The following is a 23,479-nucleotide window of genomic DNA, read 5'->3' on the forward strand; positions in this document are numbered from 1 at the left end:
CTATGCAACAGCAATATATTTTGTTTTTTCATCAAAATGAAAAATTCCACAAAGAATTACATATACAACTCCAAGACTCTGTAAATAGTTACTCAAGATCAACATGTAATTTGTTGCTGATAGGTACCTTTGCATCTAATGCCAGCTATGACTCCATATAAACAATACAGAATTGGAGAATGCTATTAACTATTTCCAGCTCCTGAAGATGATGAAGAAAATGAAGTAAGCATTGAAGGGAAGGCCAGTAAAGCAGTTAAGAGGACAATAATGAAAAATAACCTGGCTCCGGTAGACCAGAATACAGAAACGCCCATAATAAGAATTCACATAAATGCACATTTGCAAACATTACTGAAAAACTTTGATGACATTTTACTTAACATTGAAGGAAGAGAAAATAAATAATTGTATGTTCTTTCTACAGATATAATAGAAAATAAACTGAAAAAATGTTTTTGATGAGTGCAAAAATACACACACACACAAAGGAGCTTTTAGTTGAGTAGCTAATATTTTAAAAAAATCGGTATGCATAATACAATGCTATATAGTTGAATCTCATGTTAGAGTTAAGAAATAAATTTTGGCAAAGTTTGGCCATGTCTTTGCTGTGTGGCGCTACTGTGCTGAGATAGTGTGAAAAAATGTAATGTTTCTAGAAAAGTGGCACAAGTATTTTTAAATGATAATGTCTGACCATTCTGCCATAAATTCAGAAAACAAAATGGTTAATAAATAGACAAAAATACAAAATAAATATTCCTTCACTTAATTCATCAAAGTGCAATGCAATATATAATTATATGCTATCATTCAAATAAAATTTCAAATTTTCATTGCTAAACCAATTTTAAAAAAGTAGACTTTAGGAGTGACATTCATTTTATGTGAGTGGTATTGGATAAATACCAGCAGCAAAGTTTTTACATAAAGAATGTGATTGATTTTCATACCATGCTGGTTTCACTGGAGCTTCGAGCTCCCATGTCTCCTCCCGATGGAATGGTGAGGTCAGTGAGGAGGAGACGCAAGAGAGCAGGAGATGCAGCCGCAAGGAGAAAGCGGTGCGCTGAGAAACCCACGCTCCCTGCCACAAAGATAACATCTGTGTGGGCTTGGTTGGTGTGCAGTGAGACCATGTTCTCATCGTATGTGCTGGCCCCAACCCACACCTCTGCTGGCGGTGGCTTTGGTGGACGGAAGGGAGCCTGGGGAGTGGACAGATTGACTCTGAGGATTAACATACAGCAATGCTGATTTCCCTAATTTTAAGAGTCAAGTCTTATAGCTAGCTATCTTGAGAAAAAGTTCGATGTCCATATAATGGGTGATTAAAATCAAAGAAGGATTACATACAGGGTTCGTCCGGAAAATAAGTGTACTGATTTTTTCCCGCCGCACCAGGCGCGCCCAGCACCGCTCTGATGGGCTGCGATTGGAGGGGGGTATGTTGGCAAGCGACGCTGAAAAAGGCAGTCGGCTCTGAGCTGTGGTGTAGTGAGGAGCTCTGTTAACGCGAACCTCCACGCTCGACCCACGTCACGGAACGCGATGCCGAAGTTTTTGGAGCAGCGTTATTCCATCAAATTTGCGGTAAAGCTTGGGAAATCGTCTACCGAAACTGTCGGTATGATTAACCAGGCTTACGGGGAGTCGGCCATGTCCAGAAACGTGATCTTTCGGTGGCACAAGATGTTCGTGGAGGGCAGAGAAGAGGTCGACGACGAACCACGGCCTGGACGCCCATCAACGACACTCACCGACGAAAATGTACGAAAAGTTCGCGATGTACTGAACTCTGATCGTCGTCTTAGCGTTCGGATGATAGCAGAGCAGTGTAATGTGCCAAAAACAATAGTGCACGAGATTATTAGGGAGCAATTACAGATGCGAAAAATTTGTGCAAAGTTGGTGCCGAAAGTGCTCAGTGATGATCAAAGACTCAATCGTTTGGAAATCGCGACACAACTTGCGGATCACTGCAAAAATGATCCACATTTTTTAGAGAACTGTTCTGTTCCCGAAGATAAAGAGGAGTTTGAAAGGAACGCGATACGGGACTTTGGACGCCGTCAAAGAGGCCGTGACGACGTGTCTTTGAGAGGTTCCCGATGATGCCTTCGCGGGAGCGTTCCAGGAATGGGGACGCCGCTGGAACAAGTGTATCGACTCACAAGGGTCCTATTTTGAGGAATATTAGCTTAAGATATGTAAAAGTGTAATAAATTTTTTTTCCTGAGCTCAGTACACTTATTTTCCGGACGAACCCTGTAAATGAGTGATAACAAGATTTCAATTCAAAATTCTTAACAGCTATTGAGTGTATTCTAAGATGATATGCACACTCACAGGAACACAGCTTTGTAAAAAAATTGAAAGAAAATCATACTGAATTAAATATTGAAAGGTGCAGATCAAAAACACCAAATCGCACATTGAAGTATTTTTCAGAATGTACGAGTATGAATCAAAATTTGCAATGTTTTTCACATGCAAGGTAAATATATTTTAAAATGAATTTTAAAAGGTATTTTTAATAGATATAAAACTAATTTGGTGGTATGTTTCTAAAATTAAGCTAGTTTTACAGGTAATCCCAGAAACATGAATATAAAAATCTAAAAAAAAAGTTTGAATCTTCTTCAATTTCAACCTTTCATGCTCCGTGATGTCATATATTTTTGGAAAAACGATGTTTACCTGAAGCAAAGGCCTCTGCACTTTCTTCAGATTGGTCATCCAGAAGCGCTGTTGACGTCGGGCCATGAGAGCAGCTCGTATGGCATTCTCAAAGACCTCATTGACACCATAATATGTGAATACGCTTGTTTCATAGTAGTATACTCCCAGCTCTTTGGCAATTGCTCTAGCCTGGTCAGGCATCACCAGGTCAGTCTTTCTTGTTGGTCTGCAAAATACATCAAATTTGGTCACTTTTCTCTTCCTCAAGTAAACATCAAACCCAAATAAAACCTAAAACTTATTGATCATCATCGACCAAGTCTTCGGACATACCTAACGAAGGGACTTTTGTCCCTGAAGAAACTTAGATAAGCCTCATCACGGTACATGTAGCGCTGGTCATTCTTGCATCCAACCAGCAGGACGGGTGTCTGGGGGCAAAAGCGGCGGATTTCTGGATACCACATGACTTTGCAGTTGCGGAGGGAGACAGGGTTGGTGATGGAGAAGCACAGGAGCACCACATCCGATCTATTGATAAAGAAATATGCAAAAATTAATGAAATTTCATGCAGCGCCCACATTCTTTCTCACTGAACTTGCAAAGATGCTGTCAGAATTTTCCACAACCACTGAAACTAGGTCATAGTTCTTATGTGAACCATTATGATGTTACTGATCTCTGCCACCAAAGTAATGATATTTGAAATATGAATTTAATATTCATATTATTATTGCATGTAACTTAAAATGGCGCGTCCATTAAAATGGCGAACAGAGGAACTACTTTAGTTAGTTAATTAATAATGAATTAGTTTATACGGCAACATACTATCATAAATAATATTTTCACCCAACAGATATGAAGTGCATAAACTTGGATGGCTTCTTTTAGAATATTCCAATAATTGCAAAACTAAAACCCTTTTGGGCTTACAGGTTGCACTTTTTGTTGTATTTTGCTTACAGATTGAACTTTTGGCGTTTATGCGAGATACGTACGAATGGTTATCCTGGAGGTGCAGCAACCCACATATCACCACAGTTTCTTTACGCATTCCTTTAAAAATATATTTTGCAGAGAGATGAATTGATAAGAGGTAAAGCTCAGCTGAATTTCGCATGCAACTGACCTGCAACATTATGTACCGACATATGTCTGTACACACTTCAATTCACAGATATATGATGGAGAATAGGAATCATTAGCAGTACCATACAAGCATTAAGGATAGCAGATATGTCAAACAGAACTTAAGTCTGAGTCAATAATATGGTAACATAAAATGTGAACTGAATATTTAAGGGTTACCATATTATGGTTCAAGGGAATGTTATCTAATATAATCAGTCTACGAAGAGGCCGTAAGAATTCCAATTTATCCTTTCAGTAACCTTTGGTGCATACAGACATGGGTGTAACTTAAATGTGACATATAGCAAGAGATTTGTGTCTAATACATAGTATACCATTTAACTGCGAACGAATATACAAATTGGCCAAAGTTTTACGAAAAAGTGTACGTTTATTTAGGTTAAAATCGAAATTAATATTCTAATTATTACAATTTTTTCAAATGAAGAGTTGGCTTTCAAGGCAAATCGTCTCTAAGCAACAGCTAAAACTTAGGACACGTCAGCCTGTTTGAAACCACGCTGAGCGGAAACGGCTTGGATGGGTACTGGTCACTTACGAACGAAAGTTCTGAAAGAGGCGTCGCGAGGGGAACCAATCGACTACCGAACTCTGTTTACTTTGTCGATATGAAATTGTAGTAAAGTGACGCGATCTCTCCTTTTGTGCGTTATCGCTATCTCCACGTGAATTTCGGTCCACATTGGGAAGAGAGGAGGGGTTTCTCATCGATTTTAAGGGGGAACGGGTTTTTTTAAGGTTAGGTTTAACTCTCGTCCTCATTTACCTCAGTAACAACCTAAGTCTACTTACACAACCGATGCGAAAAAAATAAACTCAAAACTAAAGGAAGACTTTATTTTATTGTGGCGATGCATCCCTAGTGGCAGATAGCATGCTTTCATGTTGGGCCCATGTTATAACTTCATTGAATCAAGATTCTTTTTTTTTTGAGAGATGTTGGAGGCCGATACTTTGTGGAAATCCTTTTAGATTCTTTCTTCGTGCTTTAAGATTCTTTCCGTTTCGAAGATAGAAATTGTTTCTTCCGTTGTAGAAACGTAACAGATTTTCATGATACGGTCACAGATTTTCGTTAATAATGCATTATTAAAGATTAATAGTTTATAATGTGTATAATTTGGACCCGAAAAATCAAGGCCATTGGTATCAACAGACTATTAGTAACTGAAAAACTGAATACATATAAAATCAACAGAATGAATTTGAGCCTTGCGACTCATTAAAAAAAAGATTCGTGATCGCTCATGGGATTGCGTAATGTTGGGTTTCACTGCGCAAAATTTGGATAAGGGACCTGAAAAATTCGAAATCGACTGCCGCTCGAATGGCAAAAAACGAAGCGCGCGCGTTATGAACACCCTTGATCGTCCTAGCTCAGCTCAGACCCTTTGTAGCTATTGAAAAGTTAATCATGCGGTGCCAGTTGAGTGAAAAGGGAAGATAACTTCAGTGCACGAAGCTTACCTAAAGCGACAGGAAGTATAATGGAAATTGTCTGAATTTCAAGTGAACGGGGAAGCTAAGAGTTCACGGACGCTTTCCGGCTCAGTTCTCTCTGTGGGTCGCCCTGGCAGGGATTCCGCGGTGGGATTCCGACACCACCCGATTTATTGTGGTAACCGCCGCTACGCCCCTTTGACAACATCAAATAACATCGAGAGAGAATCAATTCGGAGACGATCCCGGCTGGCGCCGATCCGGGTCCAAATCCGAGGGATGGAAATGGAATTGAACACGAAAAGCTGCGACTCACCTGCCATAGGCAAACCTGCGATCCTTCTCATGGTCACCAAAAGTATCCCAGAGGCGGAGAGAGACGTTCACACCGTCCACCACCTCCCATGACCTCTCCAACACCTAGATTGGGGGTGAAAATGTGAAGGGAAATTTTACACGAAAAGGACTTTCTACCGTAGACTAAATTAGGCCACAACATTGGCATTAGAAAAGGAAAGGCCGTTTATAATAAGTACAACACAGGACAAATGTAAACACGAATTAAAGGATAAGATAACCATGGATTTTATCAGCCGCGGCTTTAACGCCATAGCATTATATCACCGATATTGTCAAGTACCCGAGGTTTGTGCACGAATTTGAGAATAATCTTTGTATTTGAAATCCAATGATTAATTTTATTCTATTCATTGATAAACGTGTTAGTCTGAGCAGACATGCAAGGTTTTATTGGTAATCCATCGTTTAATGTACTTTTTGGATGGACTCAAACTTCACACCCCTACATTTCGTAGCCACGCCTAACAACACACAACCTGACGACAAATACTATAATAAACCCCTCTTGCATTCCGTAGACGAAGTGGGGAAGGCGGAATCGAGCAGATCACAAATGCAAAAATATTTCCTTGACCGGGACTTCAACCATGGATCTTTCGACTGGCCTGGCTGATGCTCTCGCCATCGACCCGGCAAGTCTAAAATTATATGTGTATATGTATATATATATATATATATATATATATATATATATATATATATATATATATACACACACACACACATAATTTTCATTATATTTCAGTTCTTTGTAAGTTTAAAAGGCTCACTGGACACGAATTAATCCATTTAGCCATAATCCGAGTAAAGTTAGAAATACTGTCTCAATATTCTTTCAAATGCATGAATATTTATATAAAATTACCGGTTCAATCCTTTGGGCTTCACTGCCCCCTTTCGCGCTTGCCTAAATATACTCGTTCATTTACAGCTGAATTATTTAGTATGTAAATTTCGGTTTTATTCATGGGCGACGATAACACGTCAGCTTGCAGTTAATTTTGCCAACGATTTATCTCCTTGGTCGAGGATAAGAGCCGTTAAAATTTATTGACAGCACCAATTTCCAAAAATATCTATATTCAGTTTTAAGTAGAATTGTCAAAGCTCTAAGTGAGGATAAGGGCCAGGCTAACGTGCTACTTAAAGGTCAGTCGGTGAGTGTATCACCCGCATTGTTATTCAGGTTGGCTCTTTACCTCATCAGTAATTCTCTTGAATTTAGCAACGGGCAATTTCTAATAAGCCCAAGCAACCTGGATGCATCTTTCCTTCCACCAAGGAAGACCTTTAAATATCATGCATAAGAAACTAGCTGGAATATGCCGGAGGCACTTACCGTGCCATCAATAGGGATAGGTGGAGCCAAGTGACATTTAAAGCAGAATAGAGAGGCAGTACGAGACCAAAAATATTGGTTTTCTTGTGCTGTGATCCCTGATGGCACTGCTCGATATTTTAAGATTAACTTCTGCTTATCTCAATGATAATAAACATTGCCGCATTAACTGATTAATTGCGGGACATTACAATTACAATACCTACCCCACGGAGATATGATAGGGGTGAGATATTAGCTGGTAATAAATTATTAATACTAGGGAAACGTGAGTCAACATATACTTCTCTCCAGCTGATCGTGGCATGGCCGATAAAACATTTAAATTACTATGCGAGTGCCCTTATTACGTGCTCTGTAAGTTAAAAACCAATTCGCATTTTTATATACGTATTACACACATAAATGAATGATCATTGACCAATGAGTACATTGGCCTAGGATTTTCTTCTACTAATAACCATGTCGGGGCACCTTTCCAAACCGGCCGGTCAAGGTCAGTATCCCCTTTGACCTTCGTATTTTTTTTTAATCCTTAGCTGAATTGCGTACGCACTTGTCCACATAGGATTTCGTCCCCACAGTTGTCAATTGTCTCCCTCAGTAAATATCATTATCTGCTGTTACTTTCCCAAAGAATATGTCACGCCAGAGAACTTCATCCATCCGATAATCGCCACGGGCATAGCGAGGGAGCCGATAACAATGTGAGCGATTCCGACTTCGCGGAGCCTGTGTGAATACATAATTTCACTGCCTGGTGAAAAGGCCTTGGCGTGACGATACAAACCTGTGGTCGTCGGACTTCACTACGAAGGACTCTAGGGGATCTTCGAACGCCTGCGACCACCACCACCCGTGCATATGGGAGCTATCGGCATTTTTTCACTACTTCAAAAATTATATTGTGCTCGTGAATGATGAGGCGACAATTTTGACTTTAGCACAGCGCCAAGGGAATGGAAATACTCTTTCAAATCAAGCCCACTCATGATTTGTAACGTTTTAAGATGAAAATGAAAGAAAGGTGAATCCAAATATTTGTCGGTTATTCCTTTCAATTTTCGCTGAAATGCGCGGAGTATATACGTATTTGGCCTAACTTCGCCCGTACTCGTGCAGTTAACCGCTAAAATCCTCCTGCTCCGTCTAGAGAAGAAAACAAGACGCATGGGTATCTTTCTCAAATGGCAGCTGCGCACATAAACTGCGATTACATAATAACTATACTTCGAATACGAGTTTCATGGTATTTCTTTCTGCCACAGCGAATAATGGTGTCGTTAAATACAAAAAGAGGAATACAACTTTCTCAAAAATTACAATACTTAAGTAAATGTATGAATACTATTCTGTATTGCAAAATCTACTTCTTAACGTAAACAAGTTTTTAACGAATAATTTAATAACATCAGTGTGGACTTTATATAAACATTCCGTGTTTACAAAACCTTATGTATTTAAGTTATTATTTGATTTTTTTGTTTACCGCATAATCCTAACTTACACACTCGGATCACAATACTACGCAACGTGAGATTTTGCCTCGCTTACCTTCGAGCACTATAAAGTATTCAGTTCAGGCTCGTTCTTTATACATTCGGATATAAATTCCAGTTAGTAGCTCTTGAGCGAGTGGCCGTCGCTGTGATGTCACGAGCCACTTTTATTTAACACTGCCTTTTCCCCTTAACAGTGCTGATAGATGCACAAGTTCTTTTCGATGGGGGTTCTTCAAATCATTAGGATGCCCAACGAAATGGACCTTGGTTTATTGGCTGCAGCAAAACAGCGACTAAGAGGGAATAACCATCCGGGGGTCTAGGGTTCTCAGAGGAGCGGTTTTCCGTGGGAATTGAGCGGCAGTAATCTTTTCGATTCATAGGTGGAGATATTATACGCTACACCTACTGACTAAGTCGCCCCATAGCGATTAAGTACAGCGCTCGATGCTTCATTTACTGTGTAGGAAAACCAAGATGTGTGCGGTTGAATAATTCACTGGAAAATAACATGAAACATCGAATTTTGGACAAGGGTAATGTGTCTTTAATTTTCACCGACCGAGTCCAATAATAACGAAAGAAAAAAAATACGTAAAGAAATGCTTTTATAACATTTTTATCCAATATTTACTTGCTGGTTGAAAAAAAATCACTTGATATAAGACTGCCGCAGCATAAAGAATTGGAAACTATAACCAAACATTAATAAAAATGCGACCAGACATTAAGGTTACTAGCAAATTCAAAGGCATCCTCTTATCAATTGGAATGTGATCATTACTCATTTAAAATTTTAAATAAACTTTATTAAATTCGTCGGTGAGTAGTGTTAATTCTGAAAAGTTTGGCTCTCAACGGTGAGCAAAGTGCATTTTTGTGTAAAAATGCGATTATTATGACTATTAAACAGGAAAATAGACATTGTGGAATATTATGCCAGAGGTACAGGCTGACAACTTATGGGCTAAGGCTATTAATAATCAAAGAAAGATAAAAACAGACATATTATTGAGAAAATTCTGCACACACTTACTATAACTTAAGGATATGGATTACATATGAGGGATCTTCTGTAACGTAAGGTGTAAGGTTGTGTTTCTTCAGGCGAGGCTTAGATACGTAGCTGTTGTTAGTATGTGTCCATCCAAAAACCAACCTTGAACGGTAGACTACCAAACAATAATATTTTCTACGAAAGAATAAAATGAGCCCCAAAACTTCGCATCGCGAGGGACACATCTTATTCGCCACGCGCAGCACGAAGGAGTAAGGTGGGCGGGGGTGAGCAGGGAGAGAATGACTCACGTCCTTGTAGATCCGGTACTGGTCGATGGCCCAGACGGTGGGGACGTGCGTGGTGAGGAGCTGAGACAGGGAGACGTGCTTGTTGCATGCCCGTGCGCAGATGAGGCGTGTCTTGCCCACGGCCGTGTCCCCAACCACGACGCATTTCACCAATTCCTGATGGGGTTGTTCATTATCCATTATCAAGAGCCATTCTCCAGGGGACTACACCCTGTTGGGGAGAGGAAAGAGAGAAGGAAAGAGGTGAGTCACGGAAATCAAGGTCACAAAAAATCAATACGGATATATTACGATATATTACGTCAAAGTCGTCGTAAGGGTACCGAAACAAGTACTTGGACAACCGTTTCTTTTCACGACCATCTAATCATTTTTTCAGCGTGTAATTGTTTTGTCCAGCAATGCGTGGTAGAACCCGTAAGACAAAATAAAAAGTAGAAATCAAAATTTTGATGTGACCTCTGTAGTAATTGGCCTTCTCGCCTCCTCGTTAATTGCCGAGATAATTTCTTAAAGAGAATATCTGCATTTGAATTTAACTGAAATGAATTAAGAGGAAAACCAGCCATTTTGTGAGCCAGTAATTAATACAATGTAGTTGAAGAAAATCGTAACCAAGGTATTTTTGCACAAAAATGTATACTCTAAAATAGACTATGGAATGGAATGAGTTGGTTCCGAGTTCGCGAATAGCCGAATGGTTTTTTCTCATTGAAATAAAATTACATTATCGGACTCGCGGAAAATAGGGTTTGAGACACCAAATATTATAGAAAAAGCAAAACAAATAGGATTAGCTTATCAAAAAGAAGCGTAACCAAGGTGCAAAACGAACTGTGGCAAATGCGACTCATTCCTTAATTACTTGAACTCCATCGGTGATCTCAGCAGTCAAAGAGTAATCAAGCGAGTACAAATATGAAATGTGGTTAACGCCATACGGTGGTCTGAAATATGAGCGGGGATACGTCCCAAAGATTTCCGTCGTGTCCAGAATTAATAAAGTTAGTCGAAAATAGAGAATAATACAGATCTCCGCCAGTGATAAAGTGAAAAGGATGTAAAAAAAACGCCATCACTTTCATGCGGCAATTTTCTGCGGAACACTTCGGGGCAAAGAGGCACTAAAATAATTATAACTCCGAAAGTTTTGATTTAACGAGATCCAAAAAATCTATATAAAACGGTCGTGACGTTTACGCCGCGTCGAAAACTTCTTCCTTCCAGAAACGTGTCGCCTTATGGAAGGAGCACCGCATTTGAAAACGGGGTGAACTTCCTTCCAATTTGACTGGGACAGAATGGCGCTAGGCGTTATGAACTCAAATTATTAATGATGATCAAGCCCATCCAGCGAGACATAATTGTAATCGACCCGGTCAGTTCAGTGTGAAGGGAGCTTACCGGTTAATAAGAGGATCGTTAGTCCGCTTCGGAAAGAAATGCGACGTATGTTCAAGAAGTAAAGGGAGTTAAGTAATTTCGCTTAGTGCATAGCGCATCATGAGTTGTTGCCACAAGGTTAAACGATCCATACAGAGCACGACTTACAAGTTCAAAGCCGTTTGTGTGAAGCAGTACGAAAAAACGCCCGTATTTGTGGCGAAACAATTCATGGCTTTATAATAGATATTTCTCTTATTATATACAAAATTTATCATGGATAATTCTTCACTACTTGTTCGTGAATTTTTGACCAAAAACAGTACTGTAATGATGTCCTAGGCTCCACATTCGCCAGACATGGCTCCGTATGACTTTTTTCTGTTCCAACACATAAGAAAACCTTAAAGGGTTATCGTTTTACAAGCACAGATAAGATTACAAACGCATTGCTTAGAAGAGCTAAAAGCTATGCGAAAGATCGAGTTCCAGCTGTTTAGAGGATTGGAAAAAGTGCCGACGTGTCTAATGGGGATAAATAAAATTCTTTCCAAAAAACTCAAATTCCCGGTATTTATTGAACACACCTCGCATATCATCATATTGTCAGGGATTTTCCTTATAAGAGTTAAAGATACGAAATTCATTGAGATATGAGAGCACCAAAAAACTCCGGTATTTATCTTCTTCCGAACATTTGAATTACTGCGCTGCTGGCTGAAAACCGATTTGAATACTATTAATAGCGACGAAGTTCTTAAGGAAAAGCTGTGCTGGAGAGAGGACTTCCCCTAAAGAATTTCCCTGAGGCATAACTGAGTCGAGGAGGCTCTTGAGGTCAAACAAAACATCCCCATTCGAAGGGGAAGAGGGCAAGGAGAATCTAAGACAATCGCTCGCTCTTCCTTTTTTTTAAGCGGAGGGTGAACAAAGGGCGAACTGCAAAGAGGAAGAAGCCGGCGGATTTAAAACAGCTGACCGTCGGATAGGATGAAGGAGGACGTATCAAGAAGGAAGAGGGATTCTCAGGTAAACATCCCCACGAAAGGTGGTCCACTCCCCTGGAAGAGGTCACGCGAAATGGCGCAAGCCGAAAAATCGAAACCCAACAGGAGATGCCCTACTTTTAAAAGTTCATTGGTAGCGATCGTGGAGTTTTGATTTGAGGTGCTATCTCAGCCAAACGGGTGGGGCCACAATGCGCTGTAACTCTTCCTTATCGGAATAAACTCTCAGGACAGCTCAACATTCACGCCTTGGGTTGGCTTCCCGCGTGATTGTTGGGAGAACGAGAGAAACTGCCGTCGGGCGAGACGCCACACTAAAAGAGTTCGGCGACCCCATAAAGCAGCTGTACAAGTGTTTGCTTGTCCTTCACACACATGCTGGATTCGAAGAAGGAAACTACGACGCTAGTCCAAACTCAACGCAATGACCCGCACCAAAGATTTAATTGTCTAACCTCAAAATCGAATAAAGTTAAGCAGCTTATGGATGATCTCAGAATTACATTTTGGGTCAGTTAGTCAAGGTACACATCTTCCTTACCTGTTTCTCTTCTCCTTAGATTGAAAGATAGCTTTTTAGTCCTCTATTAACAGCTTCAAAAAATATAAGTGAAATATGAAAAATCAAAACGCATTAAACGCAAGCATTGGTGTTTTCACACATCCATTGCAATTCTAAGGCAATGCCAGGGAGCACTGCAGGGATTTTTAAATTAGTTTGTAGCTTCCAATTATAGCCCAATGGAAACAATGGTTAACCAGGGTCTTTAACGGCAAACAGAACCGACCATAATTTGAGAGATGAGGTGTTCGAATCCCAGGTAGGCCGAATGACTTTTCCCTGACCAATATCCACCCTCAAGTGGAATAGGCTCTCAGTCCCTGCCCAGGACGGCGTGTAGGGTGCTATTATGATATTTCTCTTCGTATCGTGCTTTAGAACAAAATAGATATCAACTCTTCATCGAAGCCTCTCGTCAACTGAAGGGAAGAAGGTAAATATTAATTGTAACCTCGCTCATCGGAGGTCCTCGGGGTTCGGAATAATCGAAACCGAGGCGGAGGGGGTGTATCGAACTGCCCCACGGACCATCGGGGATATTCTATGAGACCCCCTCCCCAGCTCGCAACCCTTCCCACGTGAGGACTCACCTCTCTCACCCCTCGGGCGCATTCACCTCTTCCCGTCGCCACCAGAACCATGTTCGACCCGCCCCAGAGCGGAGTGCATAATCGAAGGAGCACGCTGCGCCTGCCTTTGTGCATTTGTACCTAAGGCCGTGACCCGTGTCACCGCCGCGTCACTGAGGCCGGCAACCCCATTACGCCTTGACCTCCCTCCCCACTCATACGATCACATTTCCGCTCCAAGGCCGCCGTCTGTGTCGCCAGATTCTCGAGCATAATTTCCCGTACACGCTCACAGTCACACGGTGTCCGACGAGACTTCGACGGCTCTAGGAAGTGACGAGATTGTAATTCCGTTTGCTCCGAGAATCTGAGTCATTTGGGGGCGTTCGGGAAAGGGTGGGTGGCGATATCCTGAGTTGGAATTCATGATCGTGCCACACGATACACGAAGCGTGTACCTTTCTTCATTCAAAAAATACTCCTCCTCTCCAAGTTAACTGGATTAAAATCATGCAACCATAAGAGGATGGAACGAAAAATATCCACATCTGCTCATTCGTATAACCAAACGAAACCGAGACGCTGTTGTGCATAGTCAATTAGGAAACTGATACTAATCAATGGAAGGGGTCGGATGACGTAACATTAAATTCCTGCTTAATGCAAAATAAAACAATTTCATAATCTCTACGAGGCTTGTAAGCATTTTTTTAAAATTTTGGATTGCTAAGACCACTCTGCCCCTACGTTTGTTCAGTAGTTAGTTCAGGAAAGTACGGCTACTACAGAACCTCCGTTTAAAAAAGGAGAGGAGAAAGGGGGAGGGCAAGGGGAGCGGAGTAACCGGTCGCTGGCACTTGTCAGTAGGTTTTCATCACCGGACTTTTCGTTCGCTTTCGCCAACAAGAAGAGACGTTTGATTCTCGGATATTTATTAGTTTGATCAATGTTTCCAGTCCAAAAACGAATATAGAGAGCAATCTTTTACCAAATTCTCAAATCGACATTCACAAAATGCTCCTCAAACATTAAATATGCCCACGGATTATTTGAATAATGAATTCCGATGGAGTGATCGTGGATAATGGTAAAGTGGACGAAATCGAGACGTTGTCTACTCCAATTCGTACCTTTTGAATGAGTTGCGTAGCGTACCCTATGGACGGTGCACCACGAAACCTTAAAAACAGTGACTCCTTCCTCCTATTTGAAATCTGTTGTGCTGAGTTGGAATGTGTCGGCAAAAGGAACGACTGCTATGGAGTAAAGCAAGTTCATCTTTTCTCTTACAGCATGAAGCATGCAAAGTCATGCCCGAGACTATTAATTTCATCCAAAGGATCCTCAGAATGAGACGCACAAACAAATTGCAGAGAGCGCTGCCGGAAATATCCTAATCAATCCGGAATAAAGTTAGTACGTCGGAGAGTTCACATCGCACGCCGTCTCCGGCTTTGTTCCTTGTTCCCCGGCCTTCACCCGTATTTCGACGTTCACGTACACAAACCCGTCGACCGCAAGGGTTAGTTAAACTCGTACCCTGTCAACCATTTTCTCGCACCCACCCCCGACGCTCATTCTAATAATCCACCTCCAAGAGGAGAGGAAAGCCAACCGGACTTCACGGCAATCACATCAAACGCCTTCCTTTCCCGCGCGCACATACCCTTTCCCCATGACCCTTCCACCGTTTCCCCTCGCCCCTGTCCTTTGTACACATCGTGCAGCCCTCCGCTAATTCCCCTCCCCTCCCCTTTCAATTCATCGGCTGCGCTGAACAGATCGATCATCCCGAAACTCGCGAAAAATATGTAACCGGCAAAAGAGCACGCGCACCAAACGCAAGAACAACACCCGACGTTATACGTATTGCCTTCCCCTCGATCGCAAATTCCCCGACTAGAGCCGGACGAAGGCGAAGCGGCTGATTCGGACGCTGGCTGGGAAATCACGCCCTCTATTTGAGGCAAGCGAATATCTATTCCCCGCTCCCCTATCTAAGCAGCATATGGGTATTGGCACATGGTGGGGCATAGAACCAAACAGAAATGAATTTGATATCAATTGGGGTGGTTGCCTAATCGATAGAACATTAGCCTACTGAGGGGAGGGCCCGGGTTCAAATCCGAGTGACGCATCTGGACACCTATTGGTCTGGATTAGTTTCACCCAATCTGTTTGATGTTCTGGGTATGAGTTCTGAGAAATCAAAGGCTGTAGAGGGAAAGGAACCGCTCCCCTCAATGAGTTAATTCACACAGTCTCACTAAGAATCGAGCTCTGCCTTCACCTAAGGACTAAACTTTTAGTTGACTAAATATAGTTTTTACATTGGTTAAAATAGTACCCAATCCAAAGATTGGTGTACATACAAAAAGGTTAAAGCAAAATAAAATAGAGTAATTGTTGCGTGAATTGTCCAACTTTCCCCTTGGTAAAAATAACCTAACATTCAACATGATACATGCTTCTGTGAATGGCCTTAATGAAATATTGTATGTTAAAGTATAATAATAATTAATATACACGAATTAAACGACGAATATTTTCCTCATTGTCTGTTGTTTCCCATAAAAAGACTGCCGAGGAGATTTTTCAAGGAAAACTTTTCGTTGGTGATTTACCCCAATTTCTTCCTTTTTCCATTCCACCATTATCGTCTATCCTAGGATTGATTCGTGGTATAACTCATAACCATCCCGTTCCCTGCCAATCACTTATAGCCCCCTTATATCTACATTTTCTATCACCTGTTTCTCCTAATTCATCTTCCGCCTCTTTCCCGTAATTCCTCTCCTATGACACCTATCCGTTTTCGGTTTCGAGTCGGATTGTGCCGCGCTCAATTCGCTCATTCCTATCTCTCCTAACGTGCTCGATTACATCCACATAACATGGACCGCTGGAGTTCCGTCCTTAAAAAATAAATAGGGAAGATTGAGGGAAAAAGCTGCTACACTTGCAAATACGGATTTTGGCACCATGCCTCAAATTCCAATTTGGCGAGCGTGAATACGTCCTTTTAATTTGGTTGTCTAGTCGTCTTCGCGAGAATTGTCAAGTTTTTCATAGCAGTAGTGGGCTAATATCTCCGCTCTTTTGTTTCCAGCAAATTATTCTTGCCAAAGAGCGGGAATGATAATGCTGGAACTCCCATGCTACGAAAGAATAAATGAATCTTTGTGCTAGATATAATGAATACTTTGAGTGAGTTTTTCATTTGATGAATACTAGAGGAGAATAAAAACGACGTATTTTCGCTGACGAGAATTCTCGTCTTTCACGAGATATTTTTAGCTCTTTCCGAAATGGAAAACTGTAAGATTTCAGCCCACATATTCAAGATCAATGTTGAGCTATTAAAAATTATAAGTTCCTTAAGCGGAATTTTATTCGATGTGATCTCTAAGGCAATCAAAGAATGCAAAGTAACAAAAATGAAAATAAGCTGCATTTAATAATTTTTTTAGCAATAAGATGCACATATAACATGGATAAAATGATCGGATATTGACAAAATGCTCGATAGCATTAAAGGAAAATAAAACAATGCTTTCAAAATGCTACGAAAAAGTTTGAAAGGACTACTGGCAGATTATCATTCATACTTGGTTCAAAAATCGTCTTTCAGGGTTCAAAACGATATGCTATAATTAATCGCAAAGCCATTTATAAATCGATCCAAAAGTCCATATGTGGCCTCCCCATACATACCCTCTTACAATGCATGGCTAGTACGTTAAGGAAGCTGATTTCCAGGTTAGTTGATCGGTAAATCGTGGGCTAAGATATTTATGTGAATGAGACTAGAATTAGCACACTAAATTCATATTAATTCTTATAAAATATGCACTCGTCAAATCGCAAAGACGCCAGTGAATTTAATCCCTTTCCAGAGGCTTTGCGTCATACAAGTTCAGCTGCTGCAATCAACCCCGATCTAATTTATCCTGGCACACGAAACTTTGCGAGCTACACGCACTGTATACGATTTTTAGAAAGTTATCAGAAATGTAATTTATTCATTAATTTCAGGAATAAAAAAGATACCGATTATGTGGAAGAGTTTATATTTCATGATAATGCTACTTATTCAAGAGAAAAACAAATAAAAACCAAAACATTTCTCACCATGAACGAAATAATACGGTTTACGTGTACAACAAATATCATTTTCGTCATTAATGAGAATCGTAAATTACTATGTTCTACGCAATCGCTATACCTATGAACCAAACTGTCCTTCCGGGATGCTAACAGGAGTTTTTCGTCCTGTAAGACTATCTTTCGCCTCCTAAGTATTCTGAAAACATTCCTAATTGTAACTAAGGGCATTATAAATATCCTGCGAGGCATCGTGACGTGATAAGTGCTGGTACAAATCCATCCAAGGGTAGAAGGCCATCTGCGTGAGCAAAGCAGGTGGAAATGTAAATTGGCTCGTACTTTCGAGGAACTGGCGACAGTGAGGGAATCCCACGCAGGGACATAATGAGTCGAGGGTGACCTCGTCCTTAGGACTTCGCCTCAGGGGTACTAAATCCCTCACCCCGAGACAGAGACCATTTAAAAATAGTACGCTCGGCAGATGGGACAGAGTGCATCGCAAACACGCCCGCGGAACAACCCGCCGCCTCGCCTGTCATTTTGTAAAACCTCAGGGACTCCTCACCCTGATGGATTTCCCTATGGCCCCTCCAAACGTTTACTCTGCATTTATGACGGCCTAAATCAATCTTTCGCCTCTCCACAACGTAGGACGAGCTGGAGAGCAATCATTGTCCCCCTCACCCACCGTCGCAGCTCGCGGGCAACCTGCGGCCTCCGCGGGGAATGGGGGAGAGGAACGGAGCAAGGGAGGCGAGAGAATCAAAAGGTATGCGAGAGGCGTGGGTGTGGAGGAGGGGTAAGGGACGATGGGATGGAAGGGATTCGAAGGCGAAGGGAAGAGTGGAGCGGTGCAATCATCAATATATTCGCCGTGGCCTCGTCGTTATCTGGCTGCGATGATGCACCGTCTCCCAAATCGGCGTCCAGTGACGAGGATGTTACATAGAAGAGCGAAGCAAGTAACTGGCCCGCCGAAGGCACGACAGGACGGAGAGGTTACAGGTGGGCAAAGATCAACTGACCATGGGCCTTCACACCTGTCAATTCATTCAACGAAGAGAAAAAATGTCTGCGGTGTGTGTTGGAATGTGCGCTTTCGGTGGGGTTTGATATATTCATCGGAAGAGACAATCACTGATGGTGATTTTGACCCCGATCTGTATCTTGGGGAGATGCCCATGAACAACCGTACGCGGAGTCGACTATTATATGACTTATGAGGCACGTGCGGTAACAACTCTAGAGAAAAGAAGATTACAAAACGATGGGAATCCGGCGTGAGAGTAGACACTAAGAACATACTTGATAGACTATAAAAAGTGAGTGAGAATATATGTGAACGGAAGACTCCAGGGAGAGAGGTAACGTAATTGAGTACATTAGTTCCATATCAATATACTATCCCAATTTTCCAACAGAAAATAAAGGAACCATAAATGGAAGCACAACGTAAGAAGATCTTGAATAGTAAACTTCAAGTTATGGAGGGCATCAACTCAAAAGTTTTGAAAGAACGAAAAAAATGGAAGAGAAAGAGCTACTGCGAGCCCAGCTACTCTACTGCGAACCCATATTAAGGTTGCTTATCGAAGATGACTGCGAGTGAAACTTAAAACTAAGAGCAAAGAGTCATTATTACTTAATTTATCCTAACAAAAATTTTTACTTTTGAACTTAGGTTTCTAACCTTGAATCGTCGTTCCTTTCAACCCAGTAGGCAAAAAACACCTCGTAGATTAATGCCAACCAACCGTGGAACTAAGATAGCGAGGTAAATTGCGTCTATGATTAAATTAAAACTTCCACGTTGAACTTAAATTGCACTATCTAGTACAATCACATCAAACTATTTTCAAAAGATGGATCTTCACCGCCTTTGGCTGCATTCATTTTTTAAATGCCTTTCGCAAATCAAACTTGGAACCATGCCCTTGGAGGCTGCGGAGGCTGAGTCGGGAAAGGACTAATGTATAAAAAAGATATTGAATAAAATTTCTCTGGTGAGAACTCTTTAGAGGAAAAACCCTTACAAAAGTTATTGGTACTACTGCAGCAAAAAGTAGTGAAGTAAATACGAGCATTTATGGAAAACTCAGTTGATACTAATTTTTGAATTGGGAACAAGAGTTACTGGCTCCTTCCAACTGAGCTACACGAGTGTTGACTGAAGCGGTGGGTTAGTGATGTTACCTTATAGCCATCTTAATACTGGGTTTCGCAAACTTTTCTCAACCCACATGATTTCACGGGCCTTTTATTTTTCTTTCCCGCCTGCCAAATGTGCTCCCTGCTATCATTACTTTCGGTATCCCGCTTCCCCTCGACATCTCCTTCAACCGCCTATGCTGGCTTATTTCGAATTTCACCCATCGACTTCTCTCTTTCCAACATAGGAAAGACAGAGCCGTTTGTATTCTCTCCACCCTACTTGCTTTCTCCTTTCTTTGCCATGCTCAAATACAAAAAGCCTCCAATACAGCATCAACCTCGTCTCAAGCATCAGATTTCGATGTCATCCATCACTGCACTCAGCATTAATGTCAGCTAATATTTTATCCACGTCTTTATTTGACGTATCTGTTAAGTTTCTCCTCTTTACAAATACTTCTTTAGTTAAGGAAATTCTGCCGAGACTATTACTTTCATTCTCATCTTTCAATTGGCAGGCTACTTTGGCTGCTAACACGCAAACACGGTAATCGTCCTGAGGGTTGATTTGATAGGTGAGGGTGGAGCTCACCAAATACTAAGCTCCCCAACGGCGGGTGAAATTCACTCATCAGGGTAAGTGGGTCAGATCATTTCGCTGTGTCGCCTGTAGTTTCCCAGTAAGATATGGTAGTCGTTAAACCATACAGCTTGGGTGACGCTGAGGGTGCCCAAAGACTTTATTCAGAATCGAGTCAGGTCCCCGCGGTCAGAAGCCCAGAGCTCAACCTACTGAACTATCAAGCTCCTGATTAAGTTTAATTTAGAATTCCACGCAAAGAAGGTGAGTGATTTAGGAGAGGTGAGAAAGCGGAAATGACGAACCTTTTGACTCCGTGAAAAAAAACTCAGGTAGTGTGTGTGCACTCTGCTATTAATATTTGCGAGCATATTTACGAACTGGGACAAATCACGCACCCCGCACCCACCTTCGCCTCCCATGAGAAATGGCCGCACTTCCTTGAATGGTGTTAAGTCCGACATCGACGAGCAAGCAAAACCGCTGGAGAGATTTCCGCGACGGGGAAAAGGGGTGGGAGGGGTGGGGGAGAGAAATAGACGGAAAATATATTTGCACGCAGAGAAAGGAGGAAGAGGAAGAAAGTTGCCAGCGTGGATGGGGTGAGAAAACAAATGGCAAGGTGAAGCGCGAGGACGTGGGGGCGATGTGACAACTGTCCTCTTTGCCAAACCGCCCCACATCTTGGACCATGTTGATTGGAGCGATGGGATTATTATCTCTTTAATTTCTTGCTTTAAAAAAAGATGAGGGGTAGGTGGGGACTGAGCTCACGAGGACGAATGCGTTGACAACCCGGAAGGCTCCACGCACCGTCAATTGAGTTAATTAATAGGAGCGGAAACCTTGTCTCCGCCCGTCGCTGCGCACCATGGGCAAACAGATAAATAAACAAATGACACGCGGCAGCGGCGTCCATTCATTAACGACCAAGGTTTCTCATCTCCACTCCCGCCCGTCGCAGCGCAGTGCGAGTTAGAGTGCCAAACACCCATCCCCGCGTGGCGCCTTCATGCATCCGTGCACACTTGTCTAGCCGAGCGGCGGCGACTTATTTGGCCGGCACACGGAAAAGGGAGAAGCGCGACCCCGGTTACGCCCGAACCCGACGCGTGGTCAAATCGACTGTATGCTTAGTGAGGTGGTGTATGTTATATATTATTTGCATCACTTCTGTTGAGGCTTAGAGCAAAGAGTTTTACATCGGGGAAGACCAAAGAAAGCACTATCTTTTCTTTTTTCTTCGTCCAGAAATCAGTAATGAGGTATAAAATGCAATTAAAATGGTTATATTAGTTGGTGTGATATACTAGTAGGCGGTAAAGTGGCTGGCATCGTTGATCGTTCCCGATATGTTTACTACACCTGATGTTCAGCTGTGAATTTAAATGTTTACAACGACCGTTTGCTCGCTGATTGAAGAAACTGATAAGAAGTTATGAGCTTAAAGCTTTCTTCATACACTAACGCAGCATACATATTTCAAAAACATACATATTAATGTCATTATTTACTGGTACATGGAATATCAGTATTAATTAACGAGCTACTATTTTTCCTGTTCTCCATCCATTTCCTTTTTCAAAAATGCATAGAACATTAATCCCTATTAATCACATGACATTTCTCTTCTATTTCATCTTCCCGGCGTTTTCTGGAAACGATTAATTGGGTACTGTTTCCAAGTCGTTACCGTGGACTTACTGCTTCAGGGAATACTTTTTGTGCTCTCAATGTAGAAAGCTTATTTAGTGAATAAATGTGATAAGTTGGTCTGAAATCAGTAGAAACATCTGAAGTACGTGTACTATTGCGAGGTTTCTGAATATATTTTTCTGCAATTGAATTTTCTAAATCTCGGGAAATCTTTGTTTCTTTACTCATGTAATTTCTCTCGTGGTAATCTGAGGACCTGAGGTAAACTGAGGAGCAGATGCTTCAACGTTAGTACCATGGATAAAGGCCCCATGCAGGATTTAAGATAAGATAAGATCTGAAGCGGGCATACAGTACCAGCTGTTAAGCCGTTCAAACAAACTCCTTTCCTCCATTCCGGGTGCAGCGTGACCTCGATTCCTTACCCTCTGGATATTCATAATCATAGGTAGTTTACCATTAGAAATAGATTTGAGAAAGTTCCCAACACCTACTAATTATACTCGTTTTCTTTGAAGCACTCTTTTCGGTTTAAACGCTTGTTTGCTTTAGGTATATTATTTTTTCTTCAGTTATTCATGTTTTTCATGTTTCCTTCATATTTTTATCACACCTCACGAAGTTCTAAGAGCTCTCTTTTCCTATTCCCAACTTGCCTAACACACTTGCTTCTATCGCGACCTTCAGCATTGAAATATATCTCAAAATCCTCTTGATTCACTTTGTTGTTCGATTCGAGGTTCGCCTTTGAACTTATCTTCCCCCTCCATATTTCCTTTCCTCCGGTTGCCCAACATTCTCCCTTCAGCATTCCACTCTCTCTCATTATCTCCTCCATCCCAATTAATCGGTCTTTTTCGAATTTCACCCCCGAAAATAATACTCTTTTCCCTCACCATACGAAACCCTTCATCGATTCTCTTCCACTCCATTCGGTCTTTTTTTCTCAAAACTTCTCGGTGGCCACAAATCAAAAGCCTCTTATGTACACGCACTCTCTCAACTCAAAGGACACCTCTCGATAGGGCATGGAGAATTAGCCTTAATAAGGGAAACGCCCACTTTTGTTGTCGGAAAACCTGGACTTAAGAAGAATTTGAATTACGTTCAAGAAGAAGAAGATGAAATGACGTTTTCATTCACAGAACGAATATCTTAGTAGTGCCTCCACTTGGTTTCATCCATTAGAAACCAACTCCGGAAAATTAATTTCTTTCACCCAGATCTGCGTTTGGTATCGCCGCCGCTGTCGAGGGCTGACCTCAAATTTACAAAGCAAAAGGTTTAGCCACTAGGGTCGACGCGGGAAATCTTGAACGACCAAATGATTCACGTCCCATCTACCACGGAGTTTATGGTTACGATCCGTTGTGGATCCCTCTCCAGAGGTGCTTAATTTCCTGGAGACGCCAACGGATTAATGCCTCCCCCACATAAAACGTAACCAGCTGCTAAAATTGAGGTCTTCAAGCGTTTGGTGGCGGAGTATGAGGATTATGGACACAAATGTCAATTTTTTTGTTAGGAGTAGTACAAAAGGGGGCGTGAAATATTCTTAAGATTACAAAAATAATATTAATAGAAGTAATCCCTCAGATAGTTTATTTGTATGTTTTTCCACGGAAAGATTTCCGAATATTGAATTTATGATACTGTTTCGTGCGAATCTTGAGA

The 23,479-nt window shown here is 41.5% G+C and overlaps 1 protein-coding gene across 1 annotated transcript in view; it reads right to left on the minus strand.

Annotated features, from left to right (window-relative positions):
- Positions 1-23,479, minus strand: part of RhoBTB (Rho-related BTB domain containing) — a 169,622-nt gene that overhangs the window by 20,120 nt on the left and 126,023 nt on the right. The window contains exons 2-6 of the mRNA XM_071585577.1: positions 9,791-9,946; positions 5,598-5,701; positions 3,019-3,216; positions 2,704-2,911; positions 957-1,211 (exon numbers count right to left, since the gene is read on the minus strand). Of these exons, the coding sequence (XP_071441678.1) occupies positions 957-1,211; positions 2,704-2,911; positions 3,019-3,216; positions 5,598-5,701; positions 9,791-9,946 (921 nt within the window). The remainder of the gene's footprint in view (positions 1-956; positions 1,212-2,703; positions 2,912-3,018; positions 3,217-5,597; positions 5,702-9,790; positions 9,947-23,479) is intronic.

Source organism: Hetaerina americana, unplaced genomic scaffold (assembly GCF_022747635.1).
Source record: "Hetaerina americana unplaced genomic scaffold, ioHetAmer1.1.p SCAF_2, whole genome shotgun sequence".
NCBI lineage: Eukaryota > Metazoa > Arthropoda > Insecta > Odonata > Calopterygidae > Hetaerina > Hetaerina americana.